Raw genomic sequence first — 18,456 nt, 5'->3', positions numbered from 1 at the left:
ATGGCTCATTTACGCATCTGTCACATCCCTGTATTCTGGCCCCCAGAGTGCCCCTGGAGGCTGGACCATTAAATATTTTTCTCCTGATCCATTTTTTTTTTTGGTTAACTTTATCAGAGATTTAAAAAAAACAAAACCAAACCCCACCCCGCCAACCTTTTAATTGATCTAATCCATCTCCCCCTTCATACCCACACATGCTCAAACATTGTATGAAAAATAACCTCTAATTTTCCAACACTAAAACAGTGTACTGTTGAACTATGGTGTAGCTGTACTTAAAGATAGCTAAGTGCAGAAGTGCTTAAATAAATGTAGCCAGCGAGCATAGCAACAGTTTGTTTTTATTGCAAATACTCTCTTCCTCTCCCACTACTACTCATCCAGTCCACACTAGAATTTGCACTTCATTTTCCTTCTAAAGTATCCGTAGATACAGTAGGTTCTGGACAATAAAACACACATGTATCACACACTGATACTTATGACTGATAGCAAAAAGCAGTCTTCAGCTAACACAAAGTTTCTGCATTGATGACAGATGTCATCTCCACCACTAATTTCCCAGATAACCAGTTTCCTTGAAAAGTGCCCATGATGCCATGGAAAGGATTGTTAGAAGTAGAGAAGAGGGAAATTAAAACCTAGGACCATTCAGAAGATCTCTCACCCTCTGACCTACAGCCAGAAGTGAAAGGATTCCCTGCATCTTAGCTCACCAAAACAGGTACCAACTGGCATTTCCACACTGCACTAGTATTAGCCAGAACTCAGTGAGGAAATACTAGTTCCAATAAGTTCACACTGTACAACGTAGCTTACAGCAATGGCTCCCACTCCACACAGCAAAGCCTTTGTTGCTCTTGCATTACAAGAAGCATCTAGAGAGCCAGAGGACTGCAAAATTCACTAGCACTCACTTGATAACTACTGATCATATTGAGTATTTCCAGGAACACTTTTCATGTAACTCATGCTAGGAAGCTTTTTTTCAAACAGAATTATTGCAAAATGATTTTCTTCAGTCTAGGTTGTGCTCTCTGGGCCTCTATCTACTGGTAGACGAGAAACCCTAGATGCCATATACTGCATAGAAAGAGGAACTGAGCCTGTATTATCACTGACAATCCAGAATCACCTGTTGAAATAACAGTTTAAATGGAGATCACCCTGAAGACTGGAAGCACATGGCCTGCAGACAGCAGGATCTTTTCCATCATGCAAAGGGATTCCTTCCTCAGGGCTGCTGATTCCCCCATTGCCCTCAGCACTGTACTTACAGGATGCTATTGCAGGTCAAATCTTAATGCCATTTAAGAGTTACACAGTACATCAAATAGTCAGGAAGACACCCAGGACAACGTGGACAAGAGGAGATACAGCCTGAAGTCAACCCTGGACAGATCTCAAATATTTGCTTTTGCTCCAGGGTCCACTAGCCAGCATTGTGGTTTCTTTTTAACATATACTTAGTATGGGGCTCACCAAGAGAAAGTCAGTTTGCTGCACTCTGCTGTTTAAATCAGAATTTACCCTCCTCTCCAATGAGGTCCCAGGTCAACACCTTTTACATGTTCCTATTATTCTAAATGTCATATGTACTTAACTGTACACACCTGTCCCCTCCTGCTCTCTTGGTCTCACGAAGCCCCTTATTAGCTCTAAGCTGGACAATCCACATGCTTGCACATCAGTCCAGGGGGAAAGGCCAGTGCATTTTATTTTTAAAACAGAAGGTCTTTCCTTTTTAATGTTTTTCTGTGCAAGAATTTTAGTAAGGCGGCTGCAGCAGTTGCCAGTTCGGGACTTCGGCCTCCCCAATAGCCTTCTCCATGCGATGGTACCAAGGTTGAATCTTTGTATGAGTCATCATGTCATCATAGGCTTCTAGCCCTTCCATGACCCGGAGGACCCCATACACTGCCTGTGCCAAGAGAGGAGAGAGTTTGGAAATTAACATAGATAACATTAACTCTACATCTGGAATGGATGTAACTTCAGATTTAAGTGTCCCAAAACTCTACTCCCTTCCCGATCACCCATTCCACCCATCTGATTAGCAGAGATTATTGAGACAGTCACAGACATTAGATGGATAAATAGGCAGTCCCTAACAAAATGGGCAAAAATTTTGGGAGATGGAGTAAAATGAAAAGTGATTATAAGATCTGGTACAGTATCCAGCTCCATATAAACTCTTTATGGAGATATTGCTTCAGATTAAAACAAAAACCCATTATCATTATTTATAATGAGAGCTAATGATGCAGGAAATGGTTTAAGATTCAAATCCTGAAGTCTGAGCTATGCATGCTAACCTTATGACCCTGTCCACTGATGTCAACAGGGCTCATCTCCAGTTGCAGATGTGGAAGCCTAGTTTGTAAACTGCTTTTGTCATTACTTCAAATTGATAATGTCCTACTTTCGGAAGTCATGATGTTTGTAAGGTATGTGCTTGGAGTATATTTCCCAGTGGAAAGGCGATTGGCTGGCATGCTTTCTACACACACAGCCAATACAGAATGTATGGTCCTGAACTATCTCCATATTGTACAATGGAGTAAACATACTCACCCCGCACCTGTAACACACTATTTGACAACACAACTCTCACCCCCACATAAGACACTCAAATGATATATCTAATATACAGACCAAGAGGATATAGTACATATTTTATACATAATCATAGTCACACCTATACCATACTATGTGCATGATGAATGATAAATTAAGTACAGAGACCAAGGGTCTTGACCATTACCAAGTCAGCGAGATTCGGCTGGCTGCCACCCATGAATGGTCTGTGTTTGCCAATAGCTTTTACCCAGTCATTGGCTGCTTTGTACAAATCTTCTCGGACATTATCCTGGAGATGGTGCCTGTGTTAAGAGAAAATATGGTGTCCTCTAACTGGTTCATTTCTCTCTTTAATTTTCCCCTCTCATTACTCTTCCCATGGATCGATATATGGCTGGGGACAGGGAATGCATTTCAGAGAGTGAATTGAAAGGCTTGGGTATTTTTAAAGATGACTATGAAGGAACTTGTGTGCATAAGCATCTCTTTCATTCAGAAGGTTAGAGGGCTCAAAGAAGTCCAATAAATACTTAAAGCTGATTAAGTGGTTAATGAGCTATTTACTGTAGTGGTTAAAGCAAAGGACCAGAATTCTAGAAATCATGGACAATAATTCTTTCTCAGTCACTAACTAAGTGTGTCACACTAAACAAGTCAAGTCTTGACCATTCCTTGGTTACACCAATTGATAAACTGGATTAAAGAAGGCACTTCTATTAGAAAGACAGCGGAAATCTAAAAGGGAAAGATCCCCTGGTCCTACTACTATTCAAATGGTGAGGGTACAGTGGAACTAGTTCCACTTGCAGTGACCATTCATTCAGTTCATGGGAATAAAATATTACTTCCCAAAAGCCAGTTTCTGATTGTTCTGATCAGTGGAGATTTAAGTTGCACAGATCAAACAAGTATAAATTCCTTTGATATTTTCAAAGGTAGGAAAGGATTTTGCACCACTGAATGTCATTCAGCTGTACAAGAACATAACTGATGCTCCCATAAACTGTAATAACTGGAGTGACGTGCCTTGGAGCTAATGTTAAATTAAAAATGTGTCCTTACAGAAATGGAGATTTTGCTTCTGCATGTCTGATTTGAAAGTTGTTTTGGGTCCACATATAGTGATCATTCAGATACAATGATCAGAATGGAGGGAGTATTCAGACTGACCCTTAGAACAGAACTGCGTTTTATTTGCAAGAAAAATGCCTATTAAAATGTGTTTGTGACACAGAGTTTTACTGTTTGAAGTTCATGGCTAAGGGTGGTTAAAAACCAACGGGACAAAGACATTCCCTTGCTGTGTGACTGGGTCAGTGGTACCAACCTGCTCTTCAGCCTCTTGCTGATGAAGAACATGGCAACGGCCCCCACATACTTGGCAAAAAAACCTTCCACGGTGCCAAACTTTCCCTCATGGACAATGTAATTGAAAGAAGCCAGGGCTTCCCTAGGTGTGCGGTAAACATTGGGGGAGATGAGGTGAACAAGCCAGTCATCTGCCCATTTTCGCCACTTCATTTCCTCCCTGTAGACATCCCAAGAAAGTAGTTTAAGTGAACAACGTGGAAACATTGAATCAGAGGAGGAGGATGCAGATGATATCAGAATAACTGTAGCTGGAGCTTCTGCAAAGGATGAGAGTGCAACATAGTTCCCATCCAGTCTGCTCCACTGGTAATATCCCTGAACTGTGGTCAGGAGGGATCCCTCCCCCGGAGCTGCTCTAATGCCTAACTCCAGCTGGATGAGACAAACTAAAGCTCTAGATTCACTTTCTATTATTGCAAGCAGGCTGGGTGGCCCATGAGGAACGTGTGTCCCATAATCATGGGTTTTCCCCAACATAAATCAATCCCAAGTGACCCTTCCACCTAACTCAGGAGCCTAAAGGGACATCACTCTCTGGGAAGAAGGCAGGGAGGAGAGAAAGCAAAGGAGGAAATTAGTGCAATGGTTGAGGCTCGGAGTACACCAAAGCAGGGGGGGGGGGGGGATTTTCACATAGAAGTATTACATTTTGCAAGTTAAACAAATAAATTACTTGAAACAAAACCATTCCAGTTATTTATGGGTGTCTGATGTGTATCATGTCAAGAGCAGCATTAGGAGGATTGTGTTTGTGTTCTCCAAGATGACACAGGAGGGGTGCTGTGAAACCAGCTCAGAGACCCCTAGCACATGAAATGCTTACACCCTAGTTTCTTTTATGGGGTACACATGCTGGGTCTCCATTTCATCCAGCATGAGCCAGTATTTGTTCCCATACTCAGTCACCTCCTTGCCCCGCTCGTTCACAGCTTTCATAGGAGGATAAAATGACACAATCTCTTCTAAGCTCTTCTTCCTGAGGGGAGAAACACAGTCAGAATCTGCATGGTCTTCTCCACGTGTTACTGAAAAACAGTTGCTATGAGTCCTCTTTTTGGGGCAACAAAACACTGGCTGCTCTAAAAATAGAGACTTCCATAACGAGGCAGCTCAGGGGCTGTAAATCTAAGGACTATCTCTGTGCAGTCTGTATTTTCTCTTTCAGAATTCCTCTCCATCTTGAGGTGCAGTTAGTCATAAAAGTGACTGTAAAAAAATTTGATGATTTTAATAGCACTGTGGAGCTGATACAGCTGTGGGAGAGCAAACTAGAGCCTACGGCACCATAAGGAAACCAGATTCCAATAGTGGAATATTCTATTATCGTTGATAATGTAAGAGAAAAAGATCATGGCTACATTTTTAGGTCTCAGCAGGAGATTGACCGTTAGGGGGAAATAAAAAAAAACAAACCAGCATAGTGAGCAAATATACAATTAAAACACTTGTCCTTCGGTTGTAATTCTTCCCCCACAGCGTAAAAGTAACTTCCACTGGCTTCAGTGCAAATTGTTTGAATCCTGCATGGGGTGGAAGCAATAACGCCAGTGGACTTTAAAGTATCACTTCCCCCCCCAGCATCCCCTGACTTTCAAGATCTGAGCAAATTTGATCTGGAATCATGGATAGAACATAAATGTGTCATTTTTAGAGTGGTTTCAGTTTGAAAGTTGACTCTATACATGCCCGTTATACACCTTATTATCCCAGATATATCTTTACTGTAATATGTTGTAGTAACGTTGCAGTGTGTTCATGGATGCAAGACTAAGAGGAAAGTGTACTTAATGTATATGAAAAGAAAACAGTAAAAACACACTGAAGCCACACACATTAAAATGCACTACTATGAAACAGCTTAATGCAAGAAACTAATGAGAGAGAGAGTACATGTAAGTGTCATTTCAAATAACCCACAGTAAGTATTAACCAGACTCCAGAATAGTCAGCTGCAGCTAACAATGTCTCTCTTATGGTTAAATTTCTATATACTGAGGTTCTCTATATCACAGGGGGGAAAAAAAGGAATAAAAGTACAAGTTGTCCCAGATATAAGATCCCCTCCTTCTCCATTCCCTACTCAAGCTCTTTGTAACCTGGATCTAAAGAACAGGCTACAAGAGCAGCAAGTTGATTTATTTCCAGATATTCTGACTGGCCAACAAAACAAAACAAAACAAAAAAATCAGAGGAAGGTTTGATTCATTTCATTTGTGGACTAACTTTTAAGTCTTCTTTGTGCAAAGGCAGAATTCTGAATTAAAAAACACCTGAGCTCTATAACTAACACACACACACACACACACACACAAGTGTTCTTGTTTTCCAGTTTGCCTAAGGCAATTCACACTCAACTACATTCTCACTATCCAGTTCTCATACCTGGAAACGAGATAGGTCTTTATTGCACTGATGATCACTGAAGAGTCATTCAGTTGCTGCAAAATAGAATGAAAATAAACTTAAAAAGAGATGTTGATGGAGCTAAGGAGGAGGAGCTCATAAGAAGCTCTGCCAATTGAATCCCTTTGGGGCTTAAGTAGTCCCCAAGTCCCTTCTTCCCTAATCTTCCGTTTATTTCCATAGGCAAATCTGCTATACTACTGCCGTACATCTATTATTCTGCTTGTTCTAGACAGGCCAACAGTGGAAACCAAAGTGGGTTTCAGTCTGAGCCATTGGCATTCCAGGGGGCAAACCAGCATGGTAAGAAAATATACGGTTAAAACACTTGTCCTTGGGTCATAATTCTTCCACCACAGAGTACAAGTAACTCCCACTGACTTCTGTACAAATTGTTTGAATCCTGCATGGGGGTGGGAAGAATAAGACCAGTGGACTTTAAAGTCTCACCTTCCCCCAAACTCCCTAGCAGCAGCATGGCTTGTCACTGCTAGGGAACATTGGGCGTTTTGTGAGTGTTCGGCAAAATAAGAGTGAGGCTAAGGAAGAGGTAGCTAAGTATACAGCCATAAAATGAGGAACAGCATGCTAAGCAACCTTGGAAATAAAGTAGGCTACACCCGCACTTGACTAGTGACCCAGTGCTAGATGTAAACCCAAGAACCGTGGTTATTTGAGAAGCAGAGACTCACCAGAGCATTTCCAGCGTTGGCTAAAAGGATGGGCACCTTTCTGTAGGAGGAGAATTTGATCTCCTTCCTCATTACCGGGTTCACTTCCACAATTTCATAAGGCACCCCATGGTAATCAAGAAAGGCTCGAACCTTACTGCAGAACGGGCAGGTTTTGTATTGGTACAGGGTCAACTGCAGGCTACCTGCAGGGAGCTGAGGGAGGAAAATGCCAGAAGTTTCTATGTTCAATTCAAATATCACCTCCTCCCCCAATCGATTTATGTTTATTTTAAATTGCTGTTGCTGATATTTGGTGTTCAGATTATAATCTGGTCATCCAAATCAAAGCTCACACCCCTCGTTAACCAGCATTTTCTTCCAATGACATTATAAATACTTAACTTTTTTGTATAATGAATATCTAATTTTCTAAATATCCCCTTATCCCTTTGTAGTAACTCCGATCTCTTATGAATATATGGTTTTGCCAACCGAATCCTATAGGTTAGGGACCAAGTCATCATAAGAATGACATTCAAAACTCCGCTTTCTACACAAAAATCCAACCATCCAGCCTAAGAAAATTAAACAAATTAACCTTAAAAAACAAAAAGTAACCCCCCCGAAGTAATAAAATCCACAAAAATCAAAACCAAACCCATCCCCCACGCACAGTTTTTATGCTGCGAAGGGAGAGGTGTCAGAGATTCCATGAAGTCCACTAGAGACTTTGCTATTATCTATTTTACGTGGAAGATGCTCAAATACTACAGCAACGGACAGCAGTACAAAACCCTACCTTCAACATTTTATAAAAAAATACCAGTGACTTATGCCAGGAAGCAATGGCTTTTTTTTTTTTGAGAACAGTGGTTGCAAGGTATTGGTTGAGAACACAGAATCTGATCTTGCATTGTTTGCACACCAGATCTTCACTGAGAACGCTGGGTGCACAAGGAATAAAGCATCAGTATTAGGCACAATGCAATTACACAACAGACATTTAACGTGCCTTGCTTATTATTCATACATTATAAAACACATGCCACCATTTTACCTTGTTTCTCACTTCCACAATCCCTCAGGGTATTTGCAGGAAGTCATTAGTTGATGGAAAGCCCGATGTAAGCGTACAGAATTGTTTTCCCTGCCACTTGACAACTACTTTTTGTTTTTTTTATTCATTAAAAGCAACTTTATAGTTACTCAAAGAAGATAATGTTGGGTAGTTTAGGCCTTTAGATTTTAATACTTTAAATGTTATTTCCTAATAACATCTAATATTAAGGAGGTGTGTGTGTTTCAATCAATAGAAAAAGTCTGCTATGTGTATTTAAACCTCCTCTTGAAGGGTTTGCCACCCCCAAATACTGCAGCATTATGCTAGTGTATGAGAACCAGAAAGCGAACAGACTAAAAGCAAAATTGAAACTAACAAGACTATTTTCTTTCTGTTGACTAAAGTTAGGTATGTGTGTATTTCTTGCAGGATCAGGATCTATAAGTGTTTAGTTTTAATACACAAGAGTTATTAGTAAAATTGGTAGACATTATTTGTTTAGGATATTGTAACCTGATGGCATCACTTGTATATTCTAGATCACTTAGCATGTAATTCATCCATAGGCATGGAAAACATTAATTAGCTAATTATTTTTATTATTAGCTTTATTATTATTTTTAAAGTAGCAATTAGCCTATCCAGCGAAAACTACAAAAGGATTTGCAGACAGTAAATAGAAAAAGCAGACACAGATCATTTGAGAGACTTTTGTAGCCTTTTAATCTGGAGACTAGGCTAAAATACTATCTGAAAATGAACAAAAATAGAAAAGTCATATAGGAGAGAAAATCTGTGAGGGGGTGAGGAAGAAACCAATTTCAAGGTTCTTCCTGCCACCCCTTTAAGATTTCATTAAGGATGGGAGCCAAGATCTCAGTGTGCACCCCAAAAATGGAAGATATTTGGGAGGCAATATAATTGCACGGGAAGGACCATCATTTCAGAATCATTTGTAAGTGGGGGATGGGAAAGCACCATGGGGCCCGGTGTTCCTTAGGGATTGCAAGGAGCTTCCGGATTTCCTGCAGTACTCTTAAAAGTGGGGGAAGAGGGAGGTTACCTTGGCTGCCTGCTGCTCTGCAAGGTGCTCCTGGGCCTTCAGGGGATTCTGGAGAGTCTGGAAGAGGCCAAAGGTGCCCCCCAGGGCAAAAGCAGCCCCCACCAGCATGCGGCTGCCCTTCCGTGCCCGGCCCCGTGCATAGCGTCCTGTCCCAAAGGGGACACAGTACCCCCTGCTCTGGGCCCGCAGGAGCCCCACCCCAGCCGCCTGGCCAGCAGCCCTCAGTCTCCACGGGAGCAGCCCAAGGCACCTCCAGCCACTGCAGGCTGCTGCCATCTTCGCTCCACAAGGGGGGGAACAGTGCGGGAGGGCCTCTACACCCAGCACCAGAGGCTTTAAAGCAGAGCAGAGGAGGCCTTGAGGATAGAGCGCCTCTGCTGGGCTTGTTTTTTGATTGGTTGGTTTGTGTGCTGCGGCATCATTTCTTCCCAGAGGCAGTACTGCACAGGGGCCAGCATCCCCATACAGAACTGGGGACGGGTGGGAAGCGAGCCCGGCGCCACCGGGGGAGAGAACGTTTGCCTCCCCAAATGATTTTCAAGCCCCCCGCCCCATCATTGCCAGAAAAGCCGAAATATGTACAAAGTTATACAATGTTAAGCAATGAGCAGATGGAAGAGATTTCATTTGTTAGATAACTTATAGAATCACAGAGAAATACTGACTCAGTAGCCACAATTTCTTTTTAAACTCTTAAAAGTCCAAGTATTTCTAAGGGACTAATTACTCCTGGAAGGTTGTTTTGTAAATAGTGACATTCAAGGGCTCCAAAATACCCATTTGCCCCTCCAGTAATGGGAGCCTAGAATTACCCTGATCGGAAATGGTTATAAATGGCACAGGTGAGTTGAAAAAATAATCACACTGGTAGCAGATTTCAGAGTAGCAGCTGTGTTAGTCTGTATCCGCAAAAAGAAAAGGAGGACTTGTGGCACCTTAGAGACTTAACAAATTTATTTGAGCATAAGCTTTCGTGAGCTACAGCTCACTTCATCAGATGCATTCCTGTAGCAGAGAATGTAACATTCAATGTAATAACCTATGCTAGGATGACAAGTGCTATAAAATCCTGCTAGGTTGGATCAGGGGCTCTCAAACATTTTCATAGTGTGGAATATATCTTAACACAGAGAGTGTCTCATGAACACCTCCTTTCCTGATGCAATTAGTGTTTTTTCCTTTGAAAAAAAAAAGAATCAAACCCACCACGTGCTTTTACTCTTAATTTTACCTGCTCCTCCCATGTTTGTTATTAATCTCTCTCACTGACACATGCTCACTCCTCTGCTGTCTAGACCCTATTCTTTCCCCCTGCATAGGGTTCCCTAACAGTTGGTTTCTTGCTCCTCTGGCTATGCTGTCCAGCCACCAACTCCTTTTCTTCACTTAGCTCTCCTGAAAATATTACCTAGCTGCCATATGGATTGCAACTCTAATCCCACTGATATCTCCAGTCCCTGAGTGGTAGTGCTCATTTCCTCTCATTCTCTATTTATGTAATAGCTGCTCTCAGCAGAAGTTTATTGTTTAATGTTTATTCCTTGTTTCCAGCTTCTTTTACAGGTGGCTTTTCACCGTAGTGAAGAGTGTGGACACCGGTAGCAGCAGTTGGAAACAAGGAGAGCCAGCACCATGTGACCAGTCAGATCTTTGAGAATTATCAGCAAGTGTTCTTCAGCCAACATATTGGGAACCCCTGGATTAGATCATTTTAAATATTATTTAAATCACAGAATTTGCTGAATCATTAGCAAAAACTCCAAAACACTATTCAGCTCATACAAAGAGTGCAGTCTGACCAGTTATTTTTCCAAGCATTAGAGCTCATACCTCTCAGCTACAATACATAGTGGGCCCAATTCCATCCTTCATACAAATTACACTAAGGATTAATTTTGCTCACAATGTGTCGTGTGAATATTGAATGCCACACTTGGGAACAGAGCTAGATGATTAGGTAAAATCTCAAATAGTCCATGACTTTATGGTAACATTCCAAATCAATAAATAATTACAATTAAAATTCCATCTTTGTAAATTGCTTTAGAATCACAGGGTGAAACGCAAGAACAAATTATTCAGAGTATCTAGTAGTTGACACACTAGCAAAGCCAGATTTATAGTTATCTGGCTTTTGCCATGATGGATAATTAAACCTCAGCACTTTCATAAAGATGTTAAAACATACAATAGGAATAAAAAATAATAGTAATAGTTTCCACTTCTATAGTGCCTCTTATGCAAGGATCTCAAAGACAACTACTGACATTAGTTACATAAGCCTACTTAATTGTGAAATTGTATTCCACCATACAATAGGAAGACCTATAACCTCATGCTTCAGGGCAATTAACTTTTGTCACTTATGCTTGGTTATGCCCATACTATTATATTGATGAGCATAACTGTGTTAGGGCATAGGATGGGGCCCTAACCCAGCAGAATGTAGTCAGCTTATAGTAAGGAAAGATACAGAATGTACTGTGATGTTGAGGATATGACCCTTCATTCCTTGTGCATTGAAAATTCCATCTCAATTGGAATTCAAAAACTCTTCAAATCAGTCTTTGCCCAGGTTCAGCTCAGGGACACACTGATGCCCTAATTGCAAGTTATTTTCATCTCTAAAGATATATCCTATAAAATGGAAGAAATGATATAATGATATGATTTCCCAGGAGAGGTGAAACATATGACTAATATCAAGTCTAAAAAAAGAAATCTTAGTTATAAAAAAAGGCAGAGAAAATTGTGCTCACTGTCCTAAGGAAAGAGGAAATTTGAAAGTGACCTACTAACTGTGGTTACAATTATTAAGAGGAAAAATCAAAAACAGTTGAAACAAACTTTATTCTGTTAAATACAATTAAGCTAAATTAAACAAACCATTAACTAAAACTGGATAGATTAAAACAGGAAGGGACTATGCTCTAGTGGCAAAAGCAGAAGTCTGGGTATCAAGAATCCTGGGGTTTAGCCCTGGCTGTGTCACTGACTCAATGTGTGATTCTGGGCAAATTACTTAACCAACCATCCTCTGTCTGACCATATGTAAAATTATCTTACAGGAGCTAATGAATGTTTACAAAGTGCTTTAAGAGCTCCAGAAATAAAGGCTCTATACAGGTGAACATATCTCCTGAGAACATCCCATAAACATATTTCCTGAGCACAGTCTACAAAGAATAAATATACATGTAATAAACTGAGATAATTAGTATGGATGGAATAAGGTTAAAGAGAAAACCACTGTAGAAGGGGAAAACAAAGCAAAGCTATGTGAATAATTTATTCAACACATTTTCTGTTCCCAAAGTGGTCTGTGAGTAGCTGGTAGATTAGTTTCAGAGTAACAGCCGTGTTAGTCTGTATTCGCAAAAAGACTCCTTTTCTTTTTGCTGATAGATTAGTTCACTTTATTGATTTGAATTTATTTGCGGGATCATTTCTGTGAATAACTTCTGATCAGCAGATTTTTCTCGAGCAGCTGTCAGCCAAAATGCTTAACTGTGGTGCTTAGTTTTGGCGGGGACACCCAAGCCTAAACTCTGACTGGATGATTGTGGCTCGTAGAGCCAACTTGGCTGTGAGCCGTCATACTCCCAAGGTCACATTGGGTTTCTGCAGATACTCTTCTGAGTTCGCTGAATATTTTTTGCACCCATGTAAAATCCTGCCAGCAAATCCCTCTGCGATGACTGCAGAGAGTGAGCACAAAGAGGGAGGAACATAAGCGTCCAGGGAGGTTAGAGGTGGGATCCCGCCTCTCTGTAGGCAGACGCCCCCCGCAACTATAAAGTCTATTTGCTTGGCTGCCCCTCGCCCGCCCGCGGCGCTTGGTCAGCCCCTCTTTTCCCATAACTATAGACTTTACCCCTGGAGCGGGGCGGGGCTGGGAAGGATGTGACCCCACACGGCCCCCGTAGGATCCCGGCTGAAGTTTCTGAGTGGCGAGCTCAACCCAAGCCCCGCCTTTTTCCGGGTCAGGGGCGGGACTTTCCGCCGTTCCATCGGGGAAGGGGCGGGGCTTTCCGGTGTCTGAGCGTCCAGCCGCGACCTGGGTCCTGTCTGGCAGCGGGACTCGGTGGCGGCATGTCGGGGCCGAACGGGGAGCCGCAGGTGCCTGCGGGAAACGCCGGGCGCGGCGAGGAGGGGGACGATGACGGCTTCGGGGATACCGGTAAGAGAAGAGCGGCCTGGACCCCGCCCAGCGTCCCCTCGCCCGGGGCGGGGAGCCGCGGACCCCCGCCCTACTCTGAGCGCTTTGGGGCGGGGAGCCAGGCTCCCCCTCCCCAAATTCTCCTTGCTCCTAGCATCCCATTGCCTGGGGAGAGCCCTGGACACCCTCCCTCCTCAATCCCCTGCTCCAAGCATACACCCCTCCCTAGATAAACCACAGACCCCCAGCAGGCTTGCTCCCAGCACACAGCCGTCTGGTTAATGATGATCAGATACTCAACACAACTAATATTAAGGAGAGGGAAAGATTGCAAGCCAAAATAGGGAAATTACAGTTTAAAGAGTATTGAGATGTATTCAAGTCAGATGGACCTGATGAAATTCATACTAGGGCATTTAAGGAACTAGCTAAAGCAATATTCAGACCCTTCACAATTATCTTTGAGAACTCCCAGAGCACAGGTGAGGTCCCAGAAGATTGGAGAAGGGCAAACATAGCACTTATCTTTAAAAAAGGGAACAAAGGGGACCTGGGGAATTATATCCCAGTCAGTGCAACGATGATACTTGGAAAGATATTGGGCTATAAAGAATAGCCAGCATGGATTTGTTAGGGACAAATCCTGCCAAACCAATCTACTCCTCTTCTGGAAGGGAGTAGCTGGGGTCCTGCAGGGGTCAGTCTTGGGTCTGGTGGTATTTAAATATTTTCATTAATGACTTAGATAATGGAGTGGAAGGTATGGTTATAAAATTTTCAGATGAACAACAAACTGGGAGGGGCTGCTAGCACTTTGGAGGGCAGGATTGGAATTCAAAATGATCTTAACAAATGGGAGAATTGGTCTGAATTCAACAAGAAGAAATTCAATAATAATAAATGCAAAGTACTTCACTTAGGAAGAAGAAAAATCAAATGCACAACTGCAAAATGGGGACTAACTGACTAGGTGGTGGTACTGCTGAAAAGAATCTGGGGGTTATAGTGGATCACAAATGGAGTATGAGTCAACAATGTGATGCAGCTGCAAAAATGGCTGCTATCATTCTGGGGTATCTTAACAGAATTCCTATATAGCACACAGGAAATAATTGTCCTGCTCTATTCAGCTCTGGTGAGACCTCAGCTGGAGTGCTGTGTTCAGTTCTGGGCCCCACACTTCTACAACAATGTGGACAAACTGGAGAGATTCCAGAGAAGAGCAACAAAAATGATAAAAGCCTTAAAAAAACCTGACCTATGAGGAAAGGTGATTTTTTGTTTGTTTTTTAATTTAAATGGGGCATGTTTAGTCTTAAGAAAAGAAGGCTGAGGGCAGACATAAGTCTTTGAATATGTTAAGGGTTGATATAAAGAGAATAGTGATCAACTCTTCTCCTGTCCACTAAAGATAGGACAAGAAATAATGGGCTTAATTTGAAGCAAGGGAAAATTAGGTTAGATATTAAGAAAAACTTCTGAACTAGAAATGTTGTTAAGATCTGGAATAAGGTAGGTTGTGGAATCACCATCATTGGACAAACACCTGTCAGGGATAGTTTAGATCGGGGTAGGCAACCTATGGCAGGCGTGCCAAGGCAGCACGTGAGCTGACTTTCAGTGGCATTCACACTGCCCAGGTCCTGGCCACCAGTCCGGGGGGCTCTGCATTTTAATTTAATTTTAAATGAAGCTTCTTAAACATTTTTAAAACCTTATTTACTTTACATACAACAATAGTTTAGTTATATATTATAGACTTATAGAAAGAGACCTAAAAATGTTAAAATGTATTACTGGCATGCAAAACGTTAAATTAGAGTGAATAAATGAAGACTCGGCACACCACTTCTGAAAGGTTGCCGACCACTGCTTTAGATTTAATTAGTGCTGCCATAGTGCAGGAGGCTGGACCTGATGACTTCTCAAGGTCTCTTCCAGCCCCACATTTCTATGATTTTATAAGACTAAACCACCCAACACCCTCATTTGGTGCCTTCTAACAAAATCTAAGAGCTCCTTTCCTGAAAAAATCCTTGAGGATTTCTAGGACTAAAAAGGCCTTTCATCATACTGTTCTGGGAAGTGACAGCACAACAACTAGTTACTAGCCAGGAGGGGAATATCATGTTTTAGACCTTCCTCTCCCTCCTGATGAAAAAGGGATGCTTAACTAAATAGTCTTCTATGACAATTCCTTTGGGAATTTGAGCTTTATGGACTATCACCTGCCTCGAGAGCCTTTCTGCTGGGTCCACTTGAGCTGTCCGTCCAATTTAGAACTAGATTCTGAAGATGTCAGGGGTGTTAGAAGCTGATGATTCTTTTGTTACTGGGAATCTCTATTGTTGGATTTCAATGGGAAGTCCTGAGATATGATGAGTTTGCTAAATAATTTATCACATCTCTTAGCCTGTCCCACAAAGCTCTCCCAGTTTGGAAGCAGGGACTGCACTGTTTTCTAACCCTGTGCATTCCAGTCTCAGGAAGTCACTTCACAACTTTAATTTAGAATGTAATATCAGAATTAAGGTATAGCATTAATCGCTTTCAGCTGTGGCACGTGCTATTCAAGGACTTCCACACTGACTTCTAAAAGATTTTGGGAGAACCAGTACTTGTGTTCAAGGTCTTGGTACCTGAAAACAGCTTCACTGTCAGATCCTCTTATCTCTCCCCCACATGCTTCTGATGTCTGAGTGCAAGCGGCAGAGAAGTCCCCTTCAGACTGTGGTCTGTTGTTCTAAACAATGCTGTTTGAGGACTGGTTGTTGCTGCCCCTTGCTGTGTTCAGCAGAACAGGTCTAGTGATTTAAACATTAAAAATATTCTCTTTCCATGCAAGCTCAGGTTGACCCTGTGTGTGAAGTGAAATCTGTGGCTCCTCCTGAGGATTGGATTAGATCATTTTCTCTGCAGATGTACATGAAAACCACATTTTTCCTTTTACTTAGGGCTTGATGTGAGTGCTTTTCCTCCTTCCCCGTGCAAGAAGCAGCATCGCAAGTAGGTTTGAATGGCCTTTTGGACCTAGTTTATGCTGGTTATATGGCATGATACATAGATCCTGCAGGGTGGTTTACAATGAATCCTTGCTTCCTAGTGTAGTGTGTTAAATGGTAAAGCAAGACCTATGTGGTCTCTGCACTGGGTCAACAACTTCAGAAATTAAGGGGATAAGTGCTGTTCATGGAAATCAGAATTGGTCCACATTCATCCCTGTGGCTACTTTTCCCCTTAGGACCTTATGAGATGTTCCTATTCAGCTCATTCAAAGGGGCTCCACTTTATTGCACCTTTCTCCTTTCCTCCTGCTCCCACCACATCAGCAGCTGTGATGTTCTGGAACTCTTTCCAGATTCGTATGTGCCAGGTCCTAGAGTGGCAGCTCTGGAGGTTACACCCTTTGTGGTAAGCTTCTCAGCAGCACCCTCTCAAGGTGTCTGTACCCTGATTAGGCAAGGCCACCTCTAGGGAGGGTGAAGAGATTACTTCACCCGTTTTCTATTCAGCCCTCTTGCAATGTGGATCCCTGTCTAGTGGAAGCTGGCCAGAGCCCAACCACTTACTTGAGAGATTACCAAACAGCTGTCAGATGGCAATTTCCTGCCTGGTCTGTGGCACAGAGGTAAAACATCCTAGATCACATTACCAATCCCCTGAACTATCCAGTTTCCCACAGACCTAGTTTCACTAGTAGATGTGATGTATCATGATACAAAGAGGATGCAGTTGGGATAGAGGACTTGCCCTCTATGTTCTGAGGTATATTTGCAAGAGGCCTTGCTGCCTGATACCTTCTTAGAATGAGTGGTGGTAGTACAAGAATTTAAATTATTCAGGGTATTTTTTTGTTCTCTCTCCTTTAGAATATGCAGCAATAAACTCCATGCTGGACCAGATCAACTCCTGTTTGGATCACCTGGAGGAGAAGAATGACCATCTGCATGCCCGCTTGAAGGAGCTGCTGGAATCCAACCGTCAGACACGCCTGGAGTTCCAGCAGCAGCTGAGTGAAGGGCAGAACATGCAGACTGATGTGCAGGGACCACACACGGACATCTAGTTCCTGCTGTTTGCTGGACACACTGTCATAGTTTTTACTTCCAATGGGACCTCTGCTGTCTGTGGTTTAATGTAAAACTTGACTAGAAAAGTACTTGCTGTTGTGCATTCCCTCCAGTGGTTAAATGTTCTGCCCTTCTCTGTGTTGTCTTGTTTTCTCTTCGTGACTGATGCTACATCAGCAAATAGGTGGGTAAGGGGAGAGATGTGGAGTCAATACTTCCAGCTCCCAAATGTAGCTCCAGTTCTGAGCTGACAGTGACACCATTAGAAGTGGGTATGAGAAGCCTCTCCTGCAAGTATGGGCATTCATGTATAGGCCCCTTTTGCCACAATTAAACTACAAAGGAAAGTAGTGGCTGTTGTCCTGAGGACTGTCTACCTCATAGACTCTTCTCCCCCAGTAAACTGGGCTTCTAAACCTTACAGCTCTGGAGATCCATACCAAATGGTGGTGCCATTCTGGGCCCAGACTTGCTCTGTGTTAATTGTGAGGAGGGTAACAAGCTTCTTCTGGGGCTTAAATCATCTGGTTTCTTCTACACTGTAGCTGCAGTTTCCCTACAGTCTACACTTCAGTTAAGCTTACAGAAGTTCTGTGAGGAGAAACATTGGCTAAATGACAGGACTCCAGTCCAATATTCCCCCTTCCAAACCCCTGTAGTGTAAGCTACCCTCATGCTCTATTTAAGGGAGAGTAAAGAGCAGCTAAGTAACTCCTTAAACCAATTCTAGAGACTCCACAGTGGCTTCTGAGAGGTATTACCATAGAGCAGCCTAATGTGCTCCCCTTGTGGTGTCCCAGCCTCATTGTGAGAGAGGGTAGGGGAGGCTTGCCCAGCAATGCTGTTGTGACAGAGTCCTTCCTGAATGGCTGGGAAATTAAAAACATGGTTGTAAGACTGCATGACCACTAAGTCTATGAAACTGCTTTGACTGTGTCTGTGGCTTCTGCTGGCAAGGCCTACCATTCTGAAGTGACTGTCAATATGTACAGTTTAGAGATAGTATTTATAAATAAACTTTTAATCATCTTAAACTGAATGTCCTCCTGGAAGCATTTGAGGTAGCCTTGCTT

General features: G+C 42.4%; 2 protein-coding genes across 5 annotated transcripts; one reads left to right on the top strand and one right to left on the bottom strand.

The window, feature by feature from the left end:
• Positions 1-328: 328 nt before the first annotated feature.
• Positions 329-9,511, bottom strand: PTGES2 (prostaglandin E synthase 2). Of its 3 annotated transcripts, XM_007057300.4 has the most exons (7): positions 9,155-9,510; positions 7,050-7,244; positions 6,337-6,392; positions 4,778-4,930; positions 3,911-4,111; positions 2,768-2,885; positions 329-1,924 (listed from the first exon to the last, which is right to left on the bottom strand). In XM_007057300.4, the coding sequence occupies exons 1-7, from the start codon at positions 9,428-9,430 to the stop codon at positions 1,772-1,774; spliced, it is 1,152 nt and encodes a 383-aa protein (XP_007057362.2). In that variant the 5' UTR covers positions 9,431-9,510; the 3' UTR covers positions 329-1,771. The 3 variants fall into 3 exon arrangements, with proteins under 3 accessions (XP_007057362.2, XP_027675529.2, XP_027675528.2); XM_027819728.3 differs by lacking the exon at positions 3,911-4,111 and having other exon boundaries at positions 9,155-9,511; XM_027819727.3 differs by lacking the exon at positions 7,050-7,244 and having other exon boundaries at positions 9,155-9,503.
• Positions 9,512-13,019: 3,508 nt separating this feature from the next.
• Positions 13,020-18,417, top strand: BBLN (bublin coiled coil protein). 2 transcript variants are annotated; one of them, XM_037879598.2, is made up of 3 exons: positions 13,020-13,334; positions 16,555-16,724; positions 17,183-17,313. In XM_037879598.2, the coding sequence occupies exons 1-3, from the start codon at positions 13,247-13,249 to the stop codon at positions 17,195-17,197; spliced, it is 273 nt and encodes a 90-aa protein (XP_037735526.1). In that variant the 5' UTR covers positions 13,020-13,246; the 3' UTR covers positions 17,198-17,313. The 2 variants fall into 2 exon arrangements, with proteins under 2 accessions (XP_037735526.1, XP_007057361.3); XM_007057299.4 differs by lacking the exon at positions 16,555-16,724 and having other exon boundaries at positions 13,047-13,334; positions 17,183-18,417.
• The last annotated feature ends 39 nt before the right edge of the window (positions 18,418-18,456 follow it).

The sequence above is a fragment of the Chelonia mydas genome, chromosome 16 (assembly GCF_015237465.2).
Source record: "Chelonia mydas isolate rCheMyd1 chromosome 16, rCheMyd1.pri.v2, whole genome shotgun sequence".
NCBI lineage: Eukaryota > Metazoa > Chordata > Testudines > Cheloniidae > Chelonia > Chelonia mydas.
Note: the sequence above shows the minus strand (reverse complement) of the source record. Positions and strands in the feature narration are given on the sequence as shown.

What these genes read in the sequence shown, in the direction of transcription:
- BBLN (XM_007057299.4), top strand. Translation starts at nt 13,247, where the DNA reads ATGTCGGGGCCGAACGGGGAGCCGCAGGTGCCTGCGGGAAACGCCGGG. An exon ending in TGACGGCTTCGGGGATACCG is followed by an intron (nt 13,335 to 17,182) that starts GTAAGAGAAGAG and finishes TCTCTCCTTTAG; the next exon opens with AATATGCAGCAATAAACTCC.
- PTGES2 (XM_007057300.4), bottom strand. Translation starts at nt 9,430, where the DNA reads ATGGCAGCAGCCTGCAGTGGCTGGAGGTGCCTTGGGCTGCTCCCGTGG. An exon ending in CCAACGCTGGAAATGCTCTG is followed by an intron (nt 6,393 to 7,049) that starts GTGAGTCTCTGC and finishes TCTATTTTGCAG; the next exon opens with CAACTGAATGACTCTTCAGT. An exon ending in AGCAAGAGGCTGAAGAGCAG is followed by an intron (nt 2,886 to 3,910) that starts GTTGGTACCACT and finishes CTCTTAACACAG; the next exon opens with GCACCATCTCCAGGATAATG.